Here is a 20,639-nt window from a genome sequence, read left to right as displayed (position 1 = left end):
CTATTCCCAGTCTCTGTAGGACTTTTATCATGAAGGGATGTTGGATTTTGTCAAATGCTTTCTCTGCATCTAATGAGATGATCATGTGATTTTTGTCCTTCAACCCTTTATGTAATGTATTACATTTATAGATTTGCGTATGTTGAACCATCCCTGCATCTCTGGGATAAAGCCTACTTGGTCAGGGTGAATGATCTTTTTGATATACTCTTGTATTCTGTTTGCCAATATTTTGTTGAGAATTTTCGCATCTATGTTCATGAGGGAGATTGGTCTGTAATTTTCTTTTTTTGTTCTATCTTTGCCTGGTTTTGGTATCAGGGTGATGCTGGCCTCATAGAAGGAGTTTGGTAGAATTCCTTCTTTTTCTATTTCCTGGAAAAGCTTAAGAAGCAATGGTGTTAGCTCTTCCTTAAAAGTCTGGTAAAATTCAGCAGTGAATCCATCCGGGCCTGGGCTTTTTTTAGTTGGGAGATTATTGATAACTGTTCGGATCTCCATGTTTGTCATTGGTCTATTTAAGTGATTAATCTCATTTTGATTTAATTTAGGTAGGTCATATAGATCAAGAAAATCATCCATTTCTTTCAGATTTTCATACTTTGTGGAGTATATGCTTTTGTAGTATGTCCCTATGATTTTTTGAATTTCTCTGGAATCTGTTGTGATGTTGCCTTATTCATCTCTGATTTTATTAATTTGTGTCTCTTCTCTCTTTCTTTTGGTCAGATTTGCTAAGGGTTTATCAATCTTGTTTATCCTTTCAAAGAACCAACTCTTTGTTTCATTAATTCTTTGGATTGTTCTTTTTGTTTCTATTTCATTAATTTCTGCCCTAATCTTTATTATTTCTTCCCGTCTACTAATTTTTGGTTTGCCTTGTTCTTCTTTTTCCAAGGCTTTAAGGCGAAGCATTAGGTCGTTTACTTGCGACCTTTCTAACTTCTTAATATAGGCACTTAAGGCTATAAATTTACCTCTTAGAACTGCCTTCATTGTGTCCCAGAGATTTTGGTATGTTGTGTTCTCATTATCATTTGACTCTATAAATTTTTTGATGTCCTTTTTGATTTCTTCATTGACCCACTCATCATTTAGTAGTGTATTGTTTAGTTTCCATGATTTTGTGTATGCTCTATAGCCTTTCTTGCTACTGATTTGTAGTTTAATTCCATTGTGGACAGATAGAATGCAAGGAATTATTTCAATTTTCCTGAATTTGTTAAGATTTGCTTTATGTCCTAATATATGGTCTATTTTAGAGAATGTTCCATGTGCTGATGAAAAGAATGTATATTCTGCAGCCTTTGGATGAAATGTCCTGTATATATCTGTTAGGTCCATTCCTTCTATGACCTCATTTAGTCCAGATGCCTCTCTGTTTATTCTTTCCCTGGATGACCTGTCAATTGATGAGAGTGGGGTGTTAAAGTCACCCACCACCACTGTGTTTGGTGTTATCTGTGACCTTAGTTCTAATAGTGTTTGTTTGACGAATTTGGGAGCCCCCATGTTAGGTGCATATATGTTTAGGATTGTAATGTCCTCCTGTTGGAGTGTGCCCTTAATCAATATAAAGTGACCTTCCTTATCTTTCTTGACTAACGTCGGACTAAAGTCTACCCTGTCTGATATTAGGATAGCAACCCCTGCTTGTTTTCTAGGCCCATTTGCTTGAAACACCGTCTTCCAACCTTTCACCCTAAGATAATGTCTATCCTTTGTAGAAAGGTGAGTTTCTTGGAGACAACAAATTGTAGGATCCTGCTTTTTAACCCAGTCTGCAAATCTATGTCTTTTCGTTGGGGCATTGAGACCGTTGATATTAAGAGATATTATTGAAAGGTGTGTATTTATGTTTGCCATTTGTGTGTGTGTGTGTGTGTTACTTGTTCTACCTGTGCTCTCTTCTGTTAACTGGTATTTGAGTATAGCTGGTTTTTTCTAGGCTCCTTATATGTGTGCTTTTCCTTTTGTTCAGCATGGAGGATTCTATCAAGTATTTTCTGTAGAGCTGGTTTTGTCTTCAGATACTCCTTTAACCTGCTTTTGTCATGGAATGTCTTTATTTCTCCATCTATTTGGATGGATAACTTTGCAGGATAAAGTAACCTTGGTTGACAGTTGTTATCTTTCAGAACTTGGAATATATCACTCCAAGCCCTTCTGGCTTTAAAAGTTTGTGTTGAATAATCTGCTGTAATCCTGATGGGCTTGCTTTTGTAGGTAACTTGATTTTTCTCTCTAACTGCTTTCAATAATTTTTCTTCGGTGTGTGTGTTTGGAAGTTTGATTATAATATGGCGAGGGTAGGTTCTTTCTGGGTTTTGTCTGGCTGTGGTTCTAAAGGCTTACTGTATCTGTATTGGCACCTCTTTCCCAATTTGGGGGAAATTTTCCTCTATGATTTTGTTGAAGATGCCTACTATGCCTCTGGAGTGGAGTTCTTCTCCTTCTACTATGCCCTGAATTCTTATATTGGATCTTTTCATAGTGTCCTGAATATCTTGAAATTCCCACTCATACTTTTCTATAAGTTTGTCTTTCTCTTTGTTGGACTGCATTAGGTCTGCCACCTGGTCTTCTAGCTTAGATATTCTGTCCTCTCCCTCATCCATCCTACTGGTGAGATTTTCTACAGAGTTTTTTATTTCATTAACTGTGTTCTTCATTGCTAGTAATTCTGACTGGTTTTTCTTTATTATTTCTATTTCCCTATTTATGTCTTGTATTGCCTTCTTTATTTCATTAAATTGGTGTCCTGCCTCTTCTTTGATTCCTTTGATTTCCTCTTTGATTTCCTCTTTGATTTCTTCTTTGATTGTTTTCATGTGTTCTTTGACCTCTTTGAACATATTTATAATTATTCTTTTGAACTCTTTCTCAGGCATTTCCTCTAACTCTTTCTCACTGGAAGACATTTCTGATGCATTAATACTTTTAGGTGGATTTATATCGTCTTGCTTTTTAGTGTTTCTTGTGTTATAATGTATATATTTTTGCATCTTGGATTAAGTTAATGCTTGGATTTTCTAGCTAGCTGTGTATTCTTAGCTGTATCAATTGATTTGATGTAATATATTTTCAGGGTAGGACCTTAAGGTATTAGGTGTGGCTCTTAAGACTCTCAGAGTATCTACAAAGATGTTCTTAGGGGTTGAGTTTCCCTGCTATAGGAGTATTCAAGCAGGCTGAGTGGAATAAAATACTAGTAGATTCTAAAATTTAACTAAACACTGTACACATTCAATCAAAAACAGCCCCGAGTATGTATGCAAGAGTAGTTATTATAATGACCAGATCTTCTATCAACAAAGAGGTTTAGATTTCTGGTCTGTTGAGGTATCCAAGTCAGCTTGTGACCAAGTGAGACCCTTCCCTGGTGCAATCCCAGTTACCTTGGGTGATTGTGGTCTCAGTCAAGTTGCTGCCTGGGTCGTCGGGCTGCTGTTCTGATTTCTGGAGCTGGGCACTTGCTTTTCCTACGGGGCAAACTGAGCCGCTGCTGCTGCCTCTGCTGCTGTTGTAGCTGCCACCACCAGAGCCACCACCGCTGCTGAAGCTGCCGCTGCCGTGTCCACCGCCGCTGCTCCCCCTGAAGCCGCTGCTGCGGGATCTGCCGCCGCTGCCGCTCCTGGGTCCGCTGGTGCTGGGGCCGCTGGTACTGGTGCTGGAGCCGCTGAAGTTGCTGCCGAAGTCTGCTCCTGCTTGGGTCCTGCTGTCAGCCCAAGTTGGCGTGGCCGGTCCCGGGCCGCTGCTGTGTTCGCTGGAGCTGGGTTCAGGTGGTGGGGGAGGGGAGGGAGCCGCGGCTGCTCTGGTTGTATCGCTGTTCCACGTGTGCTTCTACCTCGCGGTCTGCTCTTCCCTCCGTTGCTCGCTGCCGCTCTCCCCTCACGTTTCCCGAGTTGCGGAGAGCGCGGTGTGAGGGGAAAATCCCTCACCTGGCTTGTCCTGCGGCTCGAGCCGAGAGTCCGGCGGCTTTCTGCCGCTCCGCGGCTGCGGCGGGTGGCCGAGCCGCCCCGGAGCCGCTGTTCCCGCCTGTGCAGGCTCTGGATGCTCTGGAACTCTTCTACTTCTCCGCTGCCGCCTCAATTTCCCATACACCTCACTTTTTAGTAAAAGTGTGTATTTTGCTGAGTTTTTTTGGTCTTTTTCCCCCCTAGGCTGCTTTGGCGTGGTACTTACGCCGCCATCTTTACCGGAAGTGAGTTTTTTTTTTTAATTTTTTTGTTTATTTTTATTTATTTGAGAGCAACAGACAGAGAAAGAGGCAAATAGAGAGAGAGAATGGGCACACCAGGGCCTCCAGCCACTGCAAACAAACTCCAGATACATGTGTCCCCTTGTGCATCTGGCTAATGTGGGTCCTGGGGAATCGAGCCTCAAACTGGGGTCCTCAGGCTTCACAGGCAAGCGCTTAACCACTAAGCCATCTCTCTAGGCCCCACGGTTTTTTTATTTGACTTACTGTGTTTTTCAGTGTTAGTGTTTCTGCCTAGTTTTCCTTTAGTATTTCTGTTTCATTACTCATGTCAGGTAATGACCTCCTTATTTCATTAAACTGGTTTCCTGTGTTGTCTTTCAGGAGTTTGTTTTCTTTCTTGATTCCTTTGATTTCTTTGAGTATAGATAAAATAATTTTTAAAAAAAATCTTTGTCAGGCATTTCACCTAAAACAGTCTCACTGGGGGTCATTTCTGATGGATTTATCATTTTTGGTGAAATTTTATTGTCTTGATTCTTTTTGTTTCTTGTATTATAATGTAGCAATTTTTGCATCCTGAGTTGATTTTATGCTTGAGTTTTTTAATTATCTGCAGTGCTTGTATTCTTAGACATAGAAATCTAACTTCATCTGCCTTCAGGGTAGCTCTTGTTCTCCAGTCCAACTATCAAAGTAATCCTGGGTGTTGAGTTTGCCTGCTATTCAAGTATTCTGGTGTTCTGGGTGGAATAATTTACTGGCAAATTCTCAAATTCTACTGAGCAAAATACATATTCAATAAAAAACAAGCACACAGGGCTGGATGGATGGCTTAGCAGTTAAGGCATTTGCCTGTAAAGCCAAAGGACCCAGGTTTGACTCCCCAGGACCCACATTATCCAGATGCACAAGGGGGTGCACATGTTTGGAGTTTGTCTGCAGTGGCCGGAGGCCCTGGCGCACCCATTCTCTCTCTCTTTTTCCCTCTTTCTCTGTCAAATAAATAAATTAAATTAAATATTTAAGAAAAACAGCTGGGTGTGGTGGTGCGTCTTTGATCCCAGCACTTGGGAGTCAGAAGTAGGAGGATTGCTGTGAGTTTGAGGCCACCCAGAGACTACAGAGTGAATTCCAGGTCAGCCTCAGCTAGAGTGAGACCCTACCTTGAAACACACACACACACACACACACACACACACACACACACACACACACACACAAAGCAGAGAGTATGAAATTTTGGGGATTAAAACAAACAGATAACCTTATAATGCCCAAATCCCTAAGGGTGTGTGTTGCTCTACACCCTTAATCCTGTCAGCTAGGAGGTTGAGATTTCTGCTCTGAAATGGGTTCCAGGTCAGCCTGGGCCTGAATCCGACTCTGCCCCCAATAATGACGGAAGAAAAAGACAAAGGTCCTATAAATGTGAAAGCATCCAAGGCCACAATAGTCCACCCCCAAATACAGGTTAATTGAGAATGGTAGAGCCAACCAAGAATATATAACCCATAACCTGCCCTGACATGGGAAGAGAGATTAGCACTTTCAGTGCAGGCCTGTGTACCTGCTTTTTTGTTAGTTGGCCTTGTTATCTTTTGGAGTGGCTTCCAATCTCACTAATTCTGGGTGCCCACCTTGATCTCTCATGTTGTGCTGTGGATCTGGTGTTCTGATGAGCTGTGCTGGATGCTCTGCTGCCAGGGGCTGAATGATTTCTCCCGAGGGTCATGGTTGGTTGGGGCATGGGAGAGTGCAGGGACCCTGGAGTTGTACTGGAACTGCTCAGCTAGCCCCACCGACATCCCCTTCAGCAGCTCCTTGGCTTGTCTGTCCTGTCTGCCCCTCAGGTTTCTTGACTGTGCAGAAAGGCTGATATGGCTAGAAAATCCTCCTGTTTGGTCTCCCCTCCTGCAGTTCAGTGCTGGGCTGGGTGGATATACAGATCTGCACGGATTGCAGCTACAAGTGCCTCAGCAGGATTCTGGCCAGTTTCCTCCTTTCTGGCAGATCTTGGTTTCTCCTGCTTCTCCACTGTAGCTGATAATAACCTACACACCTTCACTTTTCAGAAGAAGAGTGTATTTTTCTGTGGTTTTGCTTAAATCTCTCCCTAGGCTGGTTTGGCATGACTCCTATGCCACCATATTACCTGAAAGTCCTCTGTTTTCTTTCTTCATGTGTTTATGATTGGTATATATTAAGGCTACTGAGTTTGTGTGTGTGTGCTGATTTTATATCCTGCCACTTTGTGGAAAGAATTTATCACCTCTAGAATTTTATTGCTGGAATCTTTTGGGTCACTTAAGTATAGAATCATATCATCTGCAAATAAGACCAGTTTGACTTCTTCCTTTCCAATTATTATCCCTTTTATTACTTTCTCTTGTGTTATTCCTCAAGCTAAAAGTTCAAGTACTATGTTGAATAGCAATGGGGAGAGTAGACATCCTTGTCTTGTTCAAGACCTTAGTGGGAATGCTTCAAAGTTTTCCCCGTTTAGTATGATATGGGACTTAGGTCAGTTATGCAAAGCTCTTATATTGAGATATGATCTCTCAATCCCTAGTCTGTCTAGTGTTTTAATCAGGAAGGAATATTGCATTTTGTCACAAGCCTTTTCTATTAAAATGATCATGTGGGCTGGAGAGATGGCTTAGTGGTGAAGGCATTTGCCTGCAAAGCCAAAGAACCTAGGTTCAATTCCCCAGGACCCACGTTAGCCAGATGCGCAAGGGGGTGCATGCATCTGGAGTTGGTTTGCAGTGGCTGGATGCCCTGGCATGTCCATTCTCTTTCCCTCTCTCTCCCCCTAACCTTTCTTTGTCATATATATATATATATATATATATATATATATATATATATATATGCATATATATTTTGGTTTTTCGAGATAGGGTCTCACTGTAGCCCAGGCTAACCTGGAATTCACTATGGAATCTCAGGGTGGCCTCAAACTCACAGCGATCCTCCTCTGCCTCCCGAGTGCTGGGATTAAAGGCGTGCGCCACCATGCCCGACCAAATAAATATTTTTTAAAGAAGAAAATGATCATATGATTTGTGTTCTTAAGACTATTTATGTGATGTATCATGTTTATTGATTTCCATATGTTGAACCATCCCTACATCCCTGGGATGAATCCTACTTGATTGAGGTGGATAGTACTTTCAAGTTGTTCTTCTCTTTGTTTTTCAATAATTTTATTGAGGATTTTTGTGTCTAAGTTCACCAGTGGTATCACTAATTTAATTTCTCACTGTATCTCTGTGTGGTTTTTGTATTAGTATAATGCTGACTTCATAGAAGGAGTCAGGGAGTCTTCCCTCCTTTTCAGTTTTGTGAAATGTCTTTAAAAGTAGTGGTTTTAGTTCTTCTATAAAGGTTTGGTAGAAGTGAGCCTGGGCATTTTTTAATTGAGAGGCTTTTAATTACTCCTTCAATTTCGTTATGTTTTATGTCTATCCAGGTACTCTTCTGGGGTTAACTTTAATAGATCATATGGGTCCAGAAATTCATCCAGTTTTTTCCAGATTTTCTAATTTTGTGGAATATAGATTTTTGAAAGATGTCTGATGATTATCCCAATGTCATTGGTATCTGTGGTAGCATCATTTGTTTTAATTTTTTGAGGTAGGGTCTCACTCTAATCTTTTTTAAAATATCAAATCTTGTTGGTTAGAGTCTTCTTTTTCTTTTGACTAATTTGGATAAGGGTTTATTAATCTTGCTTATTATTTTTTGAAGAGCCAGCTCTTCATTTCATCAATTTTTAAAATGATTTTCTTCAATTCTAATCTTTGCCCTGTTCTTGATTATTTCTTCCCACTTGGTATTTTATTTTATTTTGTTTACTTGAGAAAGAGAGATAGTGAGAAAGAGGCAGACAGAAAGAGAGTGAGTACGGGTGCGCCATGGCTTCCTACCATTGCAAATGAACCGAAGATACACGTGCCACTCTGTGCATCTGGCTTTGCATGTGTACTGGGAAACTTAGCTCAGGTTGTCAGGCTTTCAAGCTTGGCATGCAGTCAAGCACCTTTAACATAGGAGCTATCTCTCTAGCCCCATATCTGCTATTTTTATGTTTAGATTGTTCTTGTTTATCCAAAGCCTTCAGATGTATTGTTAAGTTATTTATCCCTATTTTTTGTAATGTAGGCATTTAGAGCTATAAACTTTTCTCTTAGAACCGCCTTCAGTGTGTCCCACACATTATAGTATGCTGAGTTTTTATTCTTGTTCAGTTCTAGGAATTATTTATTTTATTTCTTCAGCAACCCATTCATTATTCAATAGTGTGTTGCTCCATCCCTAGGAGTTTGTGTATTTTCTGTTGTTTCTCTTATTAATTTCTAGCTTTATTGCTGGACATGATGTTATATGCCTGTAGTCCTAGCACTTGGGAAGCTGAGAGAAGAGGATTTGGAGCTCAAGCCAGCCCAGACTACATAGCAAAATCCTATTACAAAAAAAGAAAAAAAAAACTCACTAAAACATAGTTTCATATAACATTCACCAATTTTACGCATACAGATTTGTGATGTTTGGCAATTGTATGTATGTATGTATGCATGCATACAGTGTGTGCGTGTGTGCGTGCCCTCTTCCCTCAGCATTCACAAGGGATTAGCACCAGGACCTGTAAGGATAACAAAATCCACTGGTGCTGAAGTTCCTGATCCCAACTGGGATAGCATCTGCATACCACAATGTGAGTGTGACATAACTGTTGTACTATTTGATTTAGGGTCCTAGTACTCAGGAAGCTGATGTAAGAGTTCTCTGAGCTTGAGGCCAACCTGGGTAGACAGTACAAAGAGTCCATGTCTCAAAAACAACAAAGCCAGAAAGATCAGGAGTGGGTGGGATTCACCCATCGAGCACTGCCTCACCTCTCAGGAGCTCCCTTCAACCAACAGGCTCTATTCTTGCCTATCTTTGCTTCAAGGTATGGTTTGAGCAGTGGGTTTGCATCCTCATCTTTTCCCTTCATTTTTCTGTTTGGGGGTGGTCTTGTTTTCTGGCTACAAGATTTTTGAGATTTTTCTTTGGTTGTTTTCTGAGGCTGCATCAGTAGGCTCTTCCTCAATGTTCTCATGACTCTATACTTCCAGCCTTAGAAGGCCCCACCAAGGTGTGGCCCAGATCCCAGAAGTCTGGCCCTGCTTAACCTTGCCTTTTCTTTCCCCCATAGAACCCTCCTCTTGCCTGGTGAAGATACCCAGAATCTTCTCTGGACATCCCTTCCCTTCTCTCTGGCATTTCCAATGACCGATGCCCCATGACCTGTGTTCCTGGACACAGTTTGATCTGTTTTGGTCTTCTGTTTACCAGGGCAGTGTGCAGTTCATTTCTTTCCCCTTCAGTATCCATGCTTTTTTTGTGAAATGAGCTTACTGCACATCCGACTGGTTCTCAAGCCAGAGTCTTGAGAACTATAATAATGCAGCCGCCTTGCCATTGGGTTGTCAGGTAACATGATGCTTTGTGAAGGTGGCCAGAAATCAGAAGAAACTTTCCCTAATTTTCCACCTTTGCTGGCTAGAGGTGGAATATATTTAGATATTACAGGTAAAGGCTGGCAAGACAGGTGACTGTTTTGTGGGAGTCTCAGGCACAAATAGAGAAGCAGTGAGTAAGTGGAAGCCTCAGGGTAGACAGAAGGATGAGGAGAGGAGGTTTGAAGGAAGTTGTATAATCCCATTTCCCAGATTCCTAAGAACTGCTGAATCTCTGAAGGAGAAAATGACCTCCTTTCACATTTCCTCTCAAACTCACGATTCTTTGATGGTCTCAATTCTGTGCTACGATGTTTTTAACGCTTCTAACTCCAGCGCTTCCCCACCAGCCATGGAAGTTGGAAGACACTTTGGGTTGGATTGCTACTAAATTTATTTTTTGCGTTTCGTTTTTTGGATTTCCAATGATGACATAAAAATTCTCCTAAGGTATGAGAATTTTCTAAAAGTATTTTTTGCTTATTCTTATTTATTTAAGAGCGACAGACAGAGAGAGAAACAGGCAGAGAGAAAGAGGGAATGGACACGCCAGGGCCTCCAGCCACTGCAAACGAACTCCAGACACGTGCGCCCCCTTGTGCATCTGGCTAACGTGGGTCCTGGGGAATCAAGCCTCGAACCAGGGTCCTTAGGCTTCACAGGCAAGCACTTAACCACTAAGCCATCTCTCCAGCCCTGTATGAGAATTTTTAAAGTGAAAAGCAAAATGTTAAGTTCAGGTGGGGCTCAACTGTGATAACCATAGGAAGTGACATGGGACCCAAATGAAGAAGCAGATCAGAGAGGACGCTGAGATTCGTCAGTTTTGGTCAGTCATTCATCTTGAACTCCAGTAGAATTTAACAAACAAATCCACAAAAATGCCCTTAAATGAAAGGGAAGAGGGAGACAGGTTCTTCAGTGGTATAGCCACTGATGGGTTGCCCATATTCTTGTAAATAACCCAAAATAAGCTCAGTGGGTTACACACTCACACACACACACACATACACACATAACTTAAAAAAATTTTTTTCAGTCCAGACATGGGGGTGCACACCTATAATCCCAACACTCGGGAGGCAGAGGTAGGAGGATTGCCATGAGTTCAAGGCCACCCCTGAGACTACATAGTGAATTCCAGGTCAGTCTGGGCTAGAGTGAGACCCTACCTTGAAGGAAAACAATTCAATATCCAAATCAACTAGCCAAAGTCCCTGTTCCTACCCAGATAAGAAACTCAGCAGGTGCAGGAGGTCTTAGGCTCTGGCAAGGTGCCTGTCTGGTCACTGGGTGCTGGAGCCCAGGCCAATGCTCCCTCCCTGTGCAGTTGTAGCAGCTGCTTCCCGTCCTGCCCCAAGGTGCTGTGCAGATCAGGCTTTGTCAGAGGTACAAAGATGGCAGGTGGGAGGCAGCTGGGGCTCAACCCAGAGGAGCAGTAATGACTAAGCCGTGTTATCCCAGGTTCCTTGGCTCTGGGGGTCTTGTGCTGGCTGACACTCTCCTCAGACCCTCTGTCCCACCAAACCCTGCAGTTCCTCTCTCCCTTCCCAGCTCTGGGCTCTGTATGCTCCCTGGTTGGGGGATGCAGAAACTTCCCATCTCAGTTAACATTATTATTACTATTATTTGGATTTTTTTTGAGGTAGGGATTCACTGTAGCCCAGGCTGACCTGGAATTCACTATGTAGACTCAGGGTGGCCTTGAACTCATGGCGATCCTCCCACCTCTGCCTCCTGAGTGCTAGGGTTAAAGGCGTGAGCCACCACATATGTAAAGTAATGTACCTTTCCATCTCTAACATTGTCTAGCATTCAGGCACACTTTTGCTTTAAAAAATAGAAAGTTTTGCTGAACAATAGAGTTCGATACCTCTAGCAGCACTCCTAATGTGATGGGAAATGGAGGAGGGGAAGCTTTCATGGCATTTGCTGTGTTAATGATGTTCTTTATCTCTTCAGGGCCTGCACTGAGAGACTGGGGCCTAGAGGATGGCCCTGAACCCTGACTGCACCGCTGCCAAGGGCACACATGTGGTCAAAGATGCATTTGAGAAAAGTAGCTGCTGGCTACTTTAACTATGGAAAAGCAGGACCATCATGAGATGGAAGTTTTCCAATTGGGTTGTCACTCCCACATTAAACTGTTGACAGTCAACCGGGAACATCTGGTCACTCACATCCGGAACACTCAGTGTCTGGTGGACAATTTGCTGAAGAATGACTACTTCTCAGCAGAAGACTCGGAGATCGTGTGTGCCTGCCCCACGCAGCCCGACAAGGTGCAGCAATGTTCACTGGCACTGACAGTGTGCCAGCCTGGGTAGCCAGAGTGGCTTCTCCCTGCCAGCCTGTGGGATGGGTTTAGTATATTGGGCAGAATTTCACACTAGGGTCTTTTGGTTTCTTTGATCCTCCTGCCTCAGCTTTTGTAGTTCAGATTGAACACAGGTGTGCACATCTAGGTGGATCTAGATGTGCTATGGTCTCCTCTGAATTTTTATTATATATATGTGTATATTTTTTGAGGTAGGGGCTCGCTCTAGCCCAGGCTGACTGGAATTCACTATGTAGTCTCAAGCTGGCCTTGACCACACCACAATCCACCTACCTCCGCCTCCTGAGTGCTGGAATTAAAGGTGTGCCCCTAAATGCCTGGCCCTTGATTTTTTTTTTTTTTTTTTTACTTTTTGGCTTTTTTCTTACCTGGGTACTGGGGAATTGAACTATGGCTGACACACTGTGCAAGCAAATGCCTTTAACCACTGAGCAATCTCTGCCTCCCTTTTGGCTGTTTGAGAGGGTCTTATTCTGGAGCCCAGGCTGGCCTGGAACTCTTGATCCTCCTGCGTCAGCCTTCTGAGTGCTAGGATGACAAACATACAGTTCATCATGGAGAGCTCTGCTTCCCCCCTGCGTTGTGTCCAGCTGTCCATCTTCTTGTATTTCAGAGGGATTACCTCCTCTGCACACTCGTTCCTGGATGTCAGGGGCATGAGGTTAGGAGAGAAAGGCAGGCAGAGGGAATTCCACGGACAAATGAGTTCTTGCTGTGATTCTGACCTCTTCTTACTCACTTTTGGCTTCTTAAAGCTGAGGGTTTTAGTTCTCACCCAAGAGGCCCATCTCAAAGATTTAGGTGTGAAGCTCTTAATTAGTTCTGGCTGTCAAACACTTAATTATCCTCCCACTAGCCATGCAGATGGCCAGGTTGCTGGCTGTGGCAGTGGCTGTGAGTCCTGGGACGAGCACACCCCAGGGACCTTCGGGTAACAAGGTGCTCCTCTACCAGTTATGCCTTTTTGTTTATGCCACCCCAGGTCCGAAAACTTCTGGATCTGGTACAGAGCAAGGGCGAGGAGGCGTCAGAGTTCTTCCTCTATGTGCTTCAGAGACTCGAGGATGCATATGTGGATCTCAGGCCGTGGCTGTCCGAAATCGCCTTCTCCCCATCCCAGCTCATTCAGAGCAAAACTATCGTCAACACTGACCCAGGTATGAGTCTGTCCTGGGGGACAAAGATGAAAACAAGGTCCTGGGGTCGGAAATGCTATAGTTGCTGCCTTGGGGCATAAAAGTAGGGCCAAAGAGGCCAGGGCTGAGTTCGACCTCAGAAATCATGCTCAGGCTTTGTGCAGGCTTTTATTTTATGAAAGAACAGCAGAGCTTATCCGTCTCCTCCAAGAGCTGTCCAAGCAGTCGGATCTGAATTGGTCACCCGTACGCTATTTCCTTTTGTTTGTTTTGGTTCTCCGCATGGAACCCAGGGTTTCATGCATGCTTGGCAAGTGCTCAACCGCTGAGATCTACCCTTAGTCCTCTCATCATAGGGCCTGGGACGTGTGGGAGTGGCCTCCATTCTGACTGTTTGCTCCTTACCTACTCTGACATATGTGCTAATGGTTACATGGGTACTGGGGAGTTAAAATACAGGCACCTTCAAATGCTAAGCCACCTCTGCAGACCCCACAAACTATTTTGAAGGAATGTATAGAATATTCTCTTTTTGTTTGTTTAGGGAATACCCTAAAACTCTCAGGGTTTCTGGGAGCATGGCATCCATGTGAACATATTAAGGTATTTCTGCCCCTTGTGGGCAGTACAGAGCTTGCCCTACGGCTTGCACTGGGCAAGCATGACCCAAGATGTTCAGGCCGGGAGCCAGGGCTGGCATGTTCCTGTGTTTCGGCTCAGCCTGTTCAGCTGCAGTGTTTGAGGAGAGGCACAGCTCCTGTGCCACACAGATTTGTGTCCATCCTGGTATTGTGCAACAAAAGTTTTGGCATCCAGTTTTGTGAGTCTGGTTTTCAAGCCAAAGAAAGATTAGCATAAATTCTTCCTGAGCAAAGTGCGCAGTGGGGATTGGCTCAGCTTTGAACAGGACTCAGGCTGGGGTAGGGCAGCAGGAGCAGCTGGCCTGGCCTTCAAGTGTGAGGGGCTATAGTCTATGTAAAGTACAGCGACTACATTGTGAAGATGAATAAGGGAAGCCTGTTTCAGCCACTTAGCCAGGTTGAAGCCTGCCGGTCCTGGTGGCCTAAACTAAGCCAGTCAAGCAGAGGGATTGAAGCCCTGGACTCTCAGACTCGGGTACACTGGCTCTTTGAGCTGTGGACAGGGCTCCTGATTCAGGGATTACTTGGCCTCAAGAGTCTGGGTTGTGAGCTGTGGGCTGTGTGCATGCCCCTCTTTGTTGAGACCTCCCTGTTGGAGTCCCTTCCCCCACCTTCCATTCTCACGTGGTCTCCCTCTGTCCAGTGAGCAGGTACACCCAGAAGCTGCGACACCAACTGGGCTGCGACTCCAAGTTCGTGCTATGCTACGCCCAGAAGGAGGAGCTGCTGTTAGAGGACACCTACGTGGACGCGCTCATGGAGCTGGTGGGCTTCAACAATGAGAGTCTGGGCAGCCTGGGCAGCCTGGCCTGTCTGCTGGACCACAGCTCGGGTGTCCTGAACGAGCACGGCGAGACGGTGTTCGTATTCGGCGACGCGGGTGTGGGCAAGTCCATGCTGCTGCAGCGGCTGCAGAGCCTCTGGGCCACCGGGCGCCTGGCCGCGGGCGTCAAGTTCTTCTTCCACTTCCGCTGCCGCATGTTCTGCTGCTTCAAGGAGAGCGAAGCGCTGTGCCTACAGGACCTGCTCTTCAAGCACTTCTGCTACCCCGAGCAGGACCCCGAGGAGGTGTTTGCTTTCCTGCTGCGGTTTCCCCACACGGCCCTGTTCACCTTCGACGGCCTGGATGAGCTGCACTCGGACTTCGACCTCAGCCGCGAGCCCGACGTGTGCTGCCCGTGGGAGCCCGCGCACCCGCTCGTCCTGCTGGCCAACCTGCTCAGCGGGAGGCTGCTCAAAGGCGCCAGCAAGCTGCTCACGGCCCGCACGGGGCTGGAGATCCCGCGCCAGCTGCTGCGCAAGAAGGTGCTTCTGCGGGGCTTCTCGCCCAGCCACCTGCGGGCCTACGCGCGCAGGATGTTCCCCGAACGCGCGGCGCAGCGGCGCCTGCTCGAGCAGCTCGAGGCCAACCCCAACCTGTGCAGCCTGTGCGCCGTGCCGCTCTTCTGCTGGATCATCTTCCGCTGCTTCCAGCACTTCCACGCCGCCCTCGACGGCTCCTCGCAGCTGCAGCTGCCCGACCGCGCCGTGACCCTGACCGACGTCTTCCTGCTGGTCACCGAGGTGCACCTCAACCGGACGCAGCCCAGCAGCCTGGTGCAGCGCAACACGCGCAGCCCGGCCGAGACCCTGCGCGCCGGCTGGGCCACGCTGCGGGCGCTCGGCCGCGTCGCCCACCTCGGCACCGCCCGCAGCCTCTTCGTGTTCGGCCAGGAAGAGGTGCAAGCCTCCGAGCTGCAGGACGGGGACCTGCAGCTGGGCTTCCTGCGAGCCCTGCCCGAGCTGGGCCCCGAGGGGGGACAGCAGTCCTACGAGTTTTTCCACCTCACGCTCCAGGCCTTCTTCACGGCCTTCTTTCTGGTGGCTGACGACAAGGTGGGCACCAAGGAGCTGCTCAGGTTCTTTCGAGAGTGGGCACCTCCCGGAGAGGCAGCGGGCACGTCCTGTTATCCTGCCTTCCTCTCCTTCCAGTGCCTGGGGGGTGGCAGCCAGGCTGGCCCCGAGCCCTTCCGCAACAAAGACCACTTCCAGTTCACCAACCTCTTCCTGTGCGGGCTGCTGGCTAAAGCCAGACAGAAACTCCTGCGGCAGCTGGTGCCCAAGGCCACCCTGAGGAGGAAGCGCAAGGCCCTGTGGACACACCTGTTCGCCAGCCTGCGCTCCTACCTGAAGAGCCTGCCCCGGGTCCAGTCCGGGGGCTTCAATCAGGTGCACGCCATGCCCACCTTCCTGTGGATGCTGCGGTGCATCTATGAGACGCAGAGCCAGAAGGTGGGTCGGCTGGCGGCGAAGGGCATCAGCGCCGACTACCTCAAGCTGGCCTTCTGCAACGCCTGCTCGGCCGACTGCAGCGCACTGTCCTTTGTCCTGCACCACTTCCGCAGGCGGCTGGCGCTCGACCTGGACAATAACAACCTTAACGACTACGGTGTGCGCGAGCTGCAGCCCTGCTTTAGCCGCCTCACTGTCATCAGGTAAGGCTGCCAGGCAGTCCGTGTCAGGCGGGACGGGTGGGCCAGGCCGAGGGTTCTGGGACTGGCATCATGTGCAAGGGTCACTGGCCTGCCTGTGCCTGTCCTAGGACTCGGGACTACTGTTCATACAATGTCCTGACCCCCTGAATCCCAGGGTATTGGAAGGCAAGGAGTCAAGCGAGTCAGGTGGGCTTGATCTGTTTGGAGAGAGATGCTCACAATCGTAACCTTGGCAGTGACAACTAGTGTTGACACAGGGTTGACGTGCATTACAGATGTTACCTTGCTTGATGCCCCTCGCCTATACCACAGGAACAGCTAATACTTGCATTTTGACAATAAGGAAGCTGAGGTACAGAGAAGTTAATGACTCCCTCCAGGCCACACAGCTGAGATATGGAGCCCGAATGTCAGAAGGCACCCTTGAAGATTAGTCTGAGGCACAGATGTAGGCTTTGATTGGTTTCTGGGCATGGAAGTTGTATTACCTCAGAGGAAGCAGCCCTTGAGCTAATCAGTGCTGATCTCTACAATGGAGTCAGCAGCCTGCACACTGCCTCAAGGTGGTTTCTGCTCCGTGGTCTAGCAAAGAGGCCAGGGGGTTTTCTTCGGTCAGCGCTTCCTGTGTCACAAACCTGGTCAGGCTCTACAGGGCCTTCTGTCCTCCGCAGCTTTCTTTGCTCATGTACCTCTGAAGAGTGTGGGGGAATTTGGAACTGCTTTGCAGAGCCTGGTAACCCACACCAGAGTGGAAACTGGGGGAGGGGCTGTTTCAGGGTGTAGTGAGCTGAAGGCTGCCAAAGCAGGGAATTGAGAGCCTGACCTTGGTTCTCTGTGCTGTCAGCCAGTGACCCAACCATGCTGCTCCATGGTCATCCGGTAACAGGGAACTGTACAGCAGGAGCCGGGTCCTGTCCCTTCCTGCCGTCCCCAGATGAAGCTTTTTCCACAACAGAAAAAGCAGATCCCAGGAAGGCAACAAGACGGAAGCACTCTAAGGAGACCAGTTAGGATTAATTGCAACCAAGACTTTGAATATGTCATTTTTCTCTCCTACAAAGTCTTGAGGTGGTCAGTGAAAGACTGATCTGGTGTCATGGCCAGAGACTCAGCTTTCTTTTACCTCCCTACCTGATTTCTACCTTTTGGTGCTTTAAAACCAGGAAATTGTCTGGGCGCTCTAAGGTTTCATACCATTGAAAAACATTCTGAGTCTATTGTATGATTTCTACCTTTTGATCCATGATGGCTGTCCAAACTCTAAGTATATATTCAGTATTTCTGCCAACAGAAAGGACAAGGCGAGGGCATAGTCTATTCTTGATTTTATTTTTTTTCAGTGTAGGGCTTTGTACCCAGAGCATCATGCATGCCCCCTAAGTGCTCTACCAATGAGCTTAGCAGGATACCCTGTTCTTGTAAAAAAATCTTTCAGCTATTGCCAATGAGGCTGCTTCTTAGGCATCACTGGGCAGAGCTCCACTGAGTAAGCTCCAGTGCTTACTCGCTGTGGCTGCTCTCTGTGGAGTTGAGCAACTGTGCTCAGTAGGCCTGCATAGCCTACGTTTGCTGGCTGGACTTTGCAGAAAGTCTTCTGTTCCCATTCAGCCTCACCCACATGATGGGATGGAGGATCAAGGTTAGGGTAGCATGTGATTGCTTGGTAAGAGAAAAAGGGAATGGAGAGATTAAAAAAGAGGATTGAGGATATAATTCAGTGTCAAAGCCTTTGCCTAGTATGCCACAGTCTCTGGGGTCCATCCACAGACCATCAAAATAAACCATACCAAAAATATCATATTTGGGCAATAACAAGCCATTTTTCTAGCATAAATTTTCTAGAGAAATTCCAGCCTGTACTGGCCCTTGCCCTACAGAGAGCCACAGTCCTAGAAGCCCTCTTTTCTTGCACCTCCCCCAGGCTGGTCTGCACAGGCAGCATTTGTGTGGCTGGCAAGACCCCTCTCCAGCCCCCATGGCAGCAGCCCCCGGAAGCAGCACGCCTGGCCTCTTCCAGGTTCAGCAGTGCACTTCTGGACCAGAAGCTATTTGCATTTAAGGTAGGACAGTTCTTGCAGGGACTGTCCTATATTTCTTTAGGACCCCTTTTGTCTTGGCTTTACTCCTGAGATGACAGTGTCCCTTACTCAATGGCAATGACAGCTTCTCACATTTCCACCTCAGGTCCTCCACTGTGCAGTGAGGACATGGAGACACCATACCCAGTGCAAGAGTTTGGAGGTGCCTGGCTTCTGTACTTGCTATCTCTTGAACCTTCTGCTGTAGAGATGCTGCAGTCTTGCTGCTATCTGGGTAGGGTGGCCCAGGCCAGGAATGCCAGGCTCTTTAGAAGCTGTCTGACTGACCCACCTAGTGTGTCACTGGGGCTTTCTGACTGTGAGAGTCCAGGACATGTGAATAGGCATGTAACTCTTGGAGAGTTGGGAGCTCATTTGGAAGGTGCTGCCCTAATCGGCAGTTTTCTTTTCTGTCCGATTTCAGGCTCAGTGTCAACCAAATCACTGACACAGGGGTGAAGGTGCTGTCGGAGGAGCTGACCAAGTACAAAATTGTGAAGTATCTGGGGTATGTCTTGCTGGAGATCAGTGGGCTAGGTCTGTCGACATAGGACAGAGGAAGTTGCCAGCTACATGGTCCCTGGGGATGGAAGCCATGGCATTGCCAACAGGAGGCCTGGATTCCTAGGTTCTGTTTTTCGTTGTCTTGTTTTTGAAACAAGTTTTAAAAACACCTTGAACTCATAGTCATCCCCTAGCCCCAGCGTCTTCTGTGCTGAGATAACAGGCATGTGCCACTGTGCTGGGCTCTGCATTCTGTTCCTGGCCAGGCCAGTAGCCAGGTGTTTGAGCTGATCACAAAATCTCAAGGAGCCCCAGCCTCCTTACTTGTAAAATTAGGACCCCAATCTAAACAGGTGATTTTGGAGACTGTAAAGAAAAACATTTAGGGGAGGTTTTGTAGGCATTGAAATACTTGTTTGTACGTTAGACTTGACTCCTGTGGATCTGTAACCTGCATCTCACGCCTGGGGCCATGGTGCAAAGCGTGACTCGGCATATGGGCTGAGTAGTGGCGGCTCAGCCCGAGGAGTCTGGGGCAGCCCCCCACCCCCAAATGCTTTAACAGTTATGCAGAAAACTGTGTGAATAGTCAAGCCAGTAGGGTAAGTAAAGACTACGTGTAGATCCAAGTCAGTTGCCAAAACGATTATGAAAAACTGTGTTTTGGTGTTTGGGGTGCGATGTCAGCAGCCATCCCTAGACAGTTGCTCAACACCCTTGTGCCTTCGTTGTCCCCACTGGGGAACCAGGACATGTAAGCGGAAGACCCCTGGCTCCTCTCTTTCCCACGGTGATGGGTGACAGTGGAGAGGGGCTTCCACTTCTTATGTGGTCTTGGTGAAATGGGATGGAGTGATAAAATGGTTAAAAGATGGCCCCTGGCTTAGTATTGAGAACAACTTTCCTTCAAGAGGGCAATTGTCATGTTAACAGAGTAAATCTACGTCCGCTGTTACCAGGGATCTGAGCCTTCCCTGGTACATGTGTACTTCATGGGGTCCTTCTGCACCTCATGACCACCCGGGGGTGAGATATGATTGCCAAAACAAGAGACAGCAGGGAAATGGAGAGCCAGCAGCAAGGAAGCCAGGCGGAAGCTCAAAGTCTGTGCAGCACGTACTTTGCTATAGAAGGAGGGATGGCGCACTCATATGACAAATACTCACACGGTGCCCTGTTTTGCTTTCTCTCTAAGTCTGTACAACAACCAGATCACAGATGTTGGAGCCAGGTATGTTGCCCAAATCCTGGAGGAGTGCAAAGGCCTCACGCACCTTAAGTAAGTCAGTGGGGTGGGGTTGAGGCTCCATAAATGCTTCTTGTCACTTGGAATATCTGGCTCACCTCTGCCATTATTAAAAGAATCAATGTCACTGTAAATGGGTCTCACTGGCCACATGGCTATGCTAGTCAAATTAGCCCTGTGGAGGAATTATACCCAAGGTGGAGCTCCAGTTGTGGTTTCTTTTGCTGGGGGCTAGAATTGACACTTAGTTTCATTAACTGCTGACCATGAAGAAAGGCTGTGACTGTCACCTTTTCTGGGATAACAGATCCTTTCCCCCTAAGGGAGCTTGGTCCTTGATCTCGATGCTGTCATAGACATGCTTTGCCAAGGGTGATGGATCACCTGGTCCCCCAGTGATGGAAACACCTACTTGACCATGGGCAATAAGAATGCACACTTAGCACATGTGCATACACACACCATACTACACATATATACACTCATTGCATTTATTTTAAATGAGCACTTCCAG

The 20,639-nt window shown here is 46.8% G+C and overlaps 1 protein-coding gene across 1 annotated transcript in view; it reads left to right on the top strand.

Moving 5' to 3' along the window:
• Positions 1-20,639, top strand: part of Nod1 (nucleotide binding oligomerization domain containing 1) — a 49,938-nt gene that overhangs the window by 14,142 nt on the left and 15,157 nt on the right. Inside the window, exons 2-6 of the mRNA XM_004652636.2 lie at positions 11,671-11,990; positions 13,029-13,203; positions 14,467-16,297; positions 18,800-18,883; positions 20,075-20,158. Coding sequence (XP_004652693.1) covers positions 11,790-11,990; positions 13,029-13,203; positions 14,467-16,297; positions 18,800-18,883; positions 20,075-20,158 — 2,375 coding nt within the window. The 5' untranslated portion in view covers positions 11,671-11,789. The remainder of the gene's footprint in view (positions 1-11,670; positions 11,991-13,028; positions 13,204-14,466; positions 16,298-18,799; positions 18,884-20,074; positions 20,159-20,639) is intronic.

This window comes from Jaculus jaculus, chromosome 16, assembly GCF_020740685.1.
Source record: "Jaculus jaculus isolate mJacJac1 chromosome 16, mJacJac1.mat.Y.cur, whole genome shotgun sequence".
Classification (NCBI taxonomy): Eukaryota; Metazoa; Chordata; class Mammalia; order Rodentia; family Dipodidae; genus Jaculus; species Jaculus jaculus.
Note: the sequence above shows the minus strand (reverse complement) of the source record. Positions and strands in the feature narration are given on the sequence as shown.